The following is a 6,820-nucleotide window of genomic DNA, read 5'->3' on the forward strand; positions in this document are numbered from 1 at the left end:
TTTGGTTTGTTTGTGTCTCTAAGTCTAATGTGTGTCTCTTGTAGGTAGCATATAGACAGATCTTGTTTTTTATTCCATTCTCCCACTCTCTGTCTCTTTGTTGGTGCATTTAGTCCATTTACATTCAGGGTAATTATGAATTGGTATGAATTTAGTGCTATCATTTTGATGTCTTTTTTTGTGTGTTGTTGACAGTTTCTTTTTCCCGCTTGATTTTCTGTGCTGAGTAGATTTTCTTTGTATATTGTCCTTTCCTCATATTTGTTGTTGTTGATTTTGTTTCTGCTGAGTCTGTATTTTTCCCTTATGTTTTATTTTGGTGAGTAGGATAGTTTGTCTTCTTTGTGGTTATCTTATTATTACCCCTATTTTTCTAAAATTAAAATCAGGTTTTGTTTCTTTGTATTGCCATATCTTCCTCTCCATATGGAAGGTGAATGATTACATTTCTTAGTCCATCTTTATTATTTTAACATTATCTTCTTTTATGTAATATCATTGCTGTTACCCTGTTTTGGGCTTTTTTTTTTTTTTTTTAATAATCTTGCTTTGTTTGTTTTGGATTTCCCTGTCGGGGTTGACTTCTGGTTGCTCTGCCCGTGTTCCAGTCTTGGGTTGATACCTGATATTATTGATTTTCTATCCAAAGAACTCCTTTTAGTATTTCTTGTAGTTTTGGTTTGGTTTTTACAAATTCCTTAAACTTCTGTTTATCTGGAAATGTCTTAGTTTCACCTTCATATTTAAGAGACAGTATTGATGGATATATGATCCTTGGCAGGCTTTTATTTTCCTTCAATTTTTTTCAATATGTCATCCCATTGCCTTCTTGACTGCATGTTTTCTGCCAGGTAGTCTGAGCTTATTCTTATTGGCTCTCCTTTGCAGGTGACTTTTCGTTTATCCCTCTCTGCCCTTATAATTCTCTCTTTATCTTTGGTTTTGGCAAATTTGATTATAATATGTCTTGGTGACTTTCTTTTAACACCTACCTTATGTGGAGTTCGATGAGCATCTTGGATAGGTATCTTCTCATCTTTCACAATATCAGGGAAGTTTTCTGCCAACAAATCTTCAACAATTTTCTCTGTATTTTCTGTTATCCCTCCCTGTTCTGGTACTCCAATCACTCATAGGTTATTTCTCTTGATAGAGTCCCACATGATTCTTAAGGGTTCTTCATTTTTATTTAAATCTTTTATCTGATTTTTCTTCACATATATTAGTGCCAAGTGATTTATCTTCAAGTTCAGAAATTCTGGCTTCTACTTGCTCAATTCTGCTCCCCTGACTTTCTATTGAGTTGTCTAATTCTGTAATTTTGTTGTTAATCTTCTGAATTTCTGATTGCTGTCTATGGATTTTTCCAGCTTATTAAACTTTTCATTATGTTCCTGAATAATCTTTCTAATTTCTTCAGTTGCTTTATCTGTGTGTTTCTTGGCTTGTTCTGCATTACCTCATTTCCTTCCTGATGTCTCGAAGGGATCTGTATATTAAACTTTTGTATTCTGCATCTGGTAATACCAGGAATGCACTTTCATCTAGAAGATCCCTGGATTCTTTGATTTGAGAGACTGTTGAGGTGATTGTGATCTGTTTCTTTGTGTGACTTGATATTGACTGTTGTCTCTGAGCCATCTATAAGTTATTGTATTAGTTTATGCTTGTTTACTGTGTCATAGCTGCTTGCTTCGTTTTGTTTTTGTATACCCCATGGGTTGCTTGAGTGAGCTAGCTTGATTATTTTCCTCTTTGGAGCTCTGGTGTCCTGTCCCCAGCTAGCTAGAGCTGTTATCAGGTATATCAGTCTAGGCGTCCATTCGGTTTTCTTGTATGAATTCAGCTCAGGTTTCCGGGTAGCTTTTCATCAAGTGTGTGGTACAGGCTCTGTCCTACAGTCTTATAGGGGCAGGGGTGATTGGCGTATATACCTGTATCTCATTGCAGCAGGGGGTCACTCTCTGAACAAGGCAGGGGACTGAGAACCGACCTCCAAGTGTCTCTGAGGAAAATGCATCTCTGTTCCCTAGAGCGTCCTGGTGGGTGGGTTCTGCAGAGGGACCATGGGCACTCAAAGTTTTGGGTTGTAAGGACTGGGAGGTACCAGTTATCTTTGGACCCCTGTCACAGGCGGCTGGGTGACCCAAATGGAGCTACCAGTCCTTAGGCCTCTGATGTGGGTAGGTGAGGACCTTGTTTAATAGGCAAAGCAATGTCAAACGTCAAACACCCACCTCTTCACTGCACAGCTGAAATGGTTGGAGTTTGCCAACAAGGGCCTGTTCTTCTGAAATAGGCCCACACATGTCCATGCAGAAGCAAAAAGTTCTCAAGGTCCACTGACAGTTTATACCTGGACAGGAGCTGCTTCTGTCCTGAGCCCTCCTGGTTAATGGAGCTAGCAAATAATCTTTTCCCCCAATGGCAAATTTTTTCCTTCCCCAAGGCCAGGAGGTTAGCTCTAGGTGCTCGCCAGGGTCTATAGCAGGCCCAGGGATTCAGCCGCTGAAGCTGGCTTGGGGGTGGGTGGGGCACTGTAAAATATACGCAAGTACTTAGCTTTTGCCGAGAGCGCCATTCTCCTCAGGTTCCAGAGGTGTGAGTAGCCTGTGTGGCTGGCTGCTTCTCCCTGAGGAAAGGGGCCAAATGCTAGTACCAGTCCACCACCGCTGCTGCCACCGCTCCGGGAATGGTGCCTGAGAGCTCCCCACGATTCAGGTCCGGTAACTCCTCTCTACTTCTAGACAGTCTCTTCCTTCCCCTGCCCCTCAATTCATTGTCTAAGCTTGTCTTTGATGCTCAGGACTCTCAGCTTTTCAGAAACATAGTCGTTTCACTTGTTTTTTCAGGTCTTTGTTGTAAAGAGGGCTCGCCAGAAGCATCTGTCTATTCCGCCATCTTGGCTCCGCCTCTGATTTGTAATTTTCTGAATGTAGGGCATGAGTCAGCATTTACAGAGTGGGAAGCAGTTACTGTTAAAAGTTACAGAGCTGCTTAAACCTCCCTTCTGCATGAGCAATGCTGGGGACATCTCAAGGGCCTAATTAGTGAGTTTTAGTACCAGGACTATTCCTGGTCAGGGCTGGGGACACGATGGTCTGAAAGGAAGGTTTTGGTGCCCATTTGTCCCTCTTGGGCTTTAACATTCCCTTTGGGCCAACAGCATTTTCTGTGCGTGGTCTCCACTAACCATCTCCCGGCCTCTGGATTTATGGTGAAATAATTTTTTCAATGAGTGGAGCACTTGGAGGAGCTCATTCTTATTATGCTAGTCGGGTTAGGCTGATGCACACATCTCTGTGTTCCACAGTGTGGATTGTTGCTGGATGCTTGCTTTAAATTTCCCTAGTGGTTTAACAGCAGGAGAAAGATTACAGTCTGCCCCCTGTAAAGTTTACAGCTTTGGAAACCCTGCGGGGCAGTTCTACCGTGTCCTATTAGGTCTCTATGTTTTGGAATTTTTGGAATCATTTTTTTTTTTTAATGCTTAAACACAGTGGGGAGAAAAAAGATAGAAATGGAACAAGGGCAAACATCAAGAAAACACCCCACGAAAAAAACACTGATGTAAAGTTGGTAATATTTCAAGAATAAAAAGCAGAAATATCTATAAAGATATAATGTAGGTCTCATCAGTAAAAACCTGTCTGAAACTTATTTTACATGATTGGAGATCCATCCATCATGATATAGCTGTAGCGAAAGGTCCAAAAGAGACTTGGTGCCAATATCTCATGTACCTGGCACTGGACTTCAGTTTCCACAGCTTCCATCTTCCTCGTCTCACAATTTACTGCCATTTTCATCCATTAACTGTAATCAACTCCGGAGGGTATCAAAAAAAAAAAAAAAAGAGGGGGAGTTCACAATGAGATATCATTAATTTTTCCAAGGATGATTTGTCCATGTCCACATTATAATGCTTTAAGCAAACTAGATAATTTTCCTTTCTGCTAAACTTTACATCTCATACCTACCTCTCTTTTGTGCAGCCTACAGAGCTATGGAGTGGGGTAATTATCCCACGTATGCCAACTTTGTCCTCCTCAGCTTGTTCAGCAACACTCACTTTCCCTGGCTCCTCTTTGCTCTCTTCCACCTTGTCTTTGTGATCTCCATAGCCAGCAACACCATCATGATCATTCTCATCTGTGTAGACTCCTGCCTCCACACCCCCATGTACTTTCTGCTCAGCCAGCTCTCCCTCATGGACATCCTATACATTTCCACCATTGTACCCAAGATGCTGGTTGACCAGGTGGTGGGACAGAAAGCCATTTCCTTTGCAGGGTGCACTGCCCAGCACTTCCTCTACTTAACTTTAGCAGGTGCTGAGTTCTTTCTCCTAGGACTCATATCTTATGATTGCTACATGGCCATCTGCAACCGTCTGCATTACCCTGTCCTCATGAGCCACTTGTTGATCGTGGTGGCAGCCTGGCTGGGAGGGTCCATGGGTGGCTCCCTGCTCACCCCAGTCACCATGCAGTTCCCCTTCTGTGCATCTCAGGAAATTAACCACTTCTTCTGTGAGGTGCCTGCCCTTCTGAAGCTCTCCTGCATAGACACATCAGCCTATGAGACAGCCATGTATGTCTGCTGCATCATGATGCCCGTCATTCCATTCTCTGTCATCTCTGCCTCTTATGCCAGAATCCTCATCACTGTTTACAAGACAAGTGAAGCAGGGGTGAGGTGGAAGGCTATGGCCACCTGCTGCTCACATATGGTGGTGGTCAGCCTATTCTGTGGAGCTCCTATGTACACATATGTGCTGTCTCGCTCTTACCACACCCCTGAGCAGGACAAGGCTGTATCTGCCTTCTACACCATCCTTACTCGCATGCTCATCCCACTCATCTACAGCCTCAGAAAAAAGGATGTTCACAGGGGCTTTACAGAAGGGCCTGGAGAGAGAGGTTTCTCCTTAGAAAGGGTAAATGCTTTCTAATGAGTATGCCCCTAGTGCTGAAAAAAGAAAAATAAATTAAAAAAAAACAGTTGTTTGTGAGTCAGTTCCAACTCCTGGTGACCCTATGCCTGTCAAAGTAGAACTGTGTTCCCTAGGGTGTTAAATGGCTGATTTTTTTGGAAGTAGATGGCCAGACCTTTCTTCCAATGTGTCTCTGAGTGGACTCCAAATTCTGACCTTTCAGATAGCAGCCAAGTGTATTAACCATTTGCACCACTCAATGACTTCCCTCCACTGTTAGAGGCTTGAACACAAGGATACAGGGCTTTATCATCATCTTTGGATTTGAATATGCTTTCTCTGAAAACTTAAGTCACCCATATGCCAGCAACTGTGGGGCATTCATGGGATTTGGAAGGCTGACTGTGAGGTTTTGAGGGCTTGGCCATTTTTTGAAAGGCCTGAGGCATCTGAGGAATGGACAGTTTTGGATGGAGTGAGAATAGAGGTCAGTTACAGTAGTCATCCCTCTGCTTTTAACAAAGCATTCCCTCAGCTTCTGGCTACACTCAGTCATAGCAAAGGAGATGCTCATCTTCAGCTACTTTTCTGACTTCTCAGCACTGTCTCTCCTTAGACAGTCTACAGATTGGCCAATTCAGTGAAATGTACTTGTCAAATATTATTTTATTTTATTTATTCTTTTATTGTGGTAAATATATATGTAACAGAACATTTGCCCCTTCAATATTCTTCACATATACAATTTAGGGACATTAATTGTGTTCATTACGTTTTGCAACTATCACTATTTTTAATTTCCAAATTGTATTTCAAATGTTATTTCCATGTATAATTTATTTTTCTTCAAGTTTTTTTTTGTTTGTTTTCTGTAGATATATTTCATTCAATCAAGCCAGGATTGGCATCATTATTTGTTGGAAAAAAAAAAAAAAAAACTGTACTCAATTTTCTCAACTGAATTCAGTTAGTATGGCTTATAGACACAATGTTGTTGCTGTTATTAGGTGCCAAATCACAGCGACCCTATGTACTACAGAACAAAACATTGCCCAGTCCTAATAGTACAGATCAAATGTTGGAGGAAACCAACACTCTGATGTCTATCTTTATCTATTTTTCTTTGTATTTTCTTAAACTCATCCCAGAACAGTGGACTTGATGTTTAAAAAAAAAAAAAAGTGGTGGGGGGTGGTTGTAGGAGCTAGTAAACCTGAATGACTCCTACATTCCATATCCCTCATTGCCCTTGACCGCTTAATTAATAGGAGTTAACAGAAATTTTTTTTTTTTTTTTAACAGAGAAGGTTTCTCACTATATTTAACTTTTTAAAGCATTTTATTACATTTAAGTGAAGTTATAACTGAATACGTTTCATTTTGCAAAGGTATGGGAATATTTTGAGGATGAAATGCTGGTTTATTCTTTTGGAAATTAATTTCTATTTCTTGCATTCTCTGTTTTATAATATTTTATCATATTATATTAAAATAATGCTAATATTTTGTTTATTGTATATTAACCAGTATTTTTTTTTAATTCTTCGTGTTTCCTTCCTTTTCCCCACTTGACGAAAACTCTATTTTAAGTTCTTCTTGCATTTCCTTACTTTTACATGTTGTGTATCACCTATTTTATATTTCATTATTCAAGAAAGAGGTGTTTTACATTACAAAGAACAAAAATTACTTATCCATAAGATCACTTTTCTAACCTATGAATGTTTCTGTGGTATAAACTTGTGTAGACAAGTCAACTGGGAGTTAATATATGTTTCAGAAAATCCAATGCCTGGAAAAGATAAAGGGGAACTGTTCCATTAGAGAACATTCAAAGGCACATTATATTTCTTTCCCACATTTCCAAAGAGGATACATGGGTGA

At 40.3% G+C, this 6,820-nt stretch overlaps 1 protein-coding gene across 1 annotated transcript; it reads left to right on the top strand.

Moving 5' to 3' along the window:
* The first annotated feature begins 3,864 nt into the window (after positions 1-3,864).
* On the top strand, positions 3,865-4,954 carry LOC100675329 (olfactory receptor 2T27-like). Its single transcript, XM_003422152.3, has one exon. The coding sequence runs from the start codon at positions 4,007-4,009 to the stop codon at positions 4,952-4,954; it is 948 nt and encodes a 315-aa protein (XP_003422200.2). The 5' UTR covers positions 3,865-4,006.
* The last annotated feature ends 1,866 nt before the right edge of the window (positions 4,955-6,820 follow it).

The sequence above is a fragment of the Loxodonta africana genome, chromosome 2 (genome assembly GCF_030014295.1).
Source record: "Loxodonta africana isolate mLoxAfr1 chromosome 2, mLoxAfr1.hap2, whole genome shotgun sequence".
Classification (NCBI taxonomy): Eukaryota; Metazoa; Chordata; class Mammalia; order Proboscidea; family Elephantidae; genus Loxodonta; species Loxodonta africana.

Bases quoted from the DNA above. Each gene is read 5' to 3' on its own strand.
- LOC100675329 (XM_003422152.3), top strand. From the start codon at position 4,007: ATGGAGTGGGGTAATTATCCCACGTATGCCAACTTTGTCCTCCTCAGC.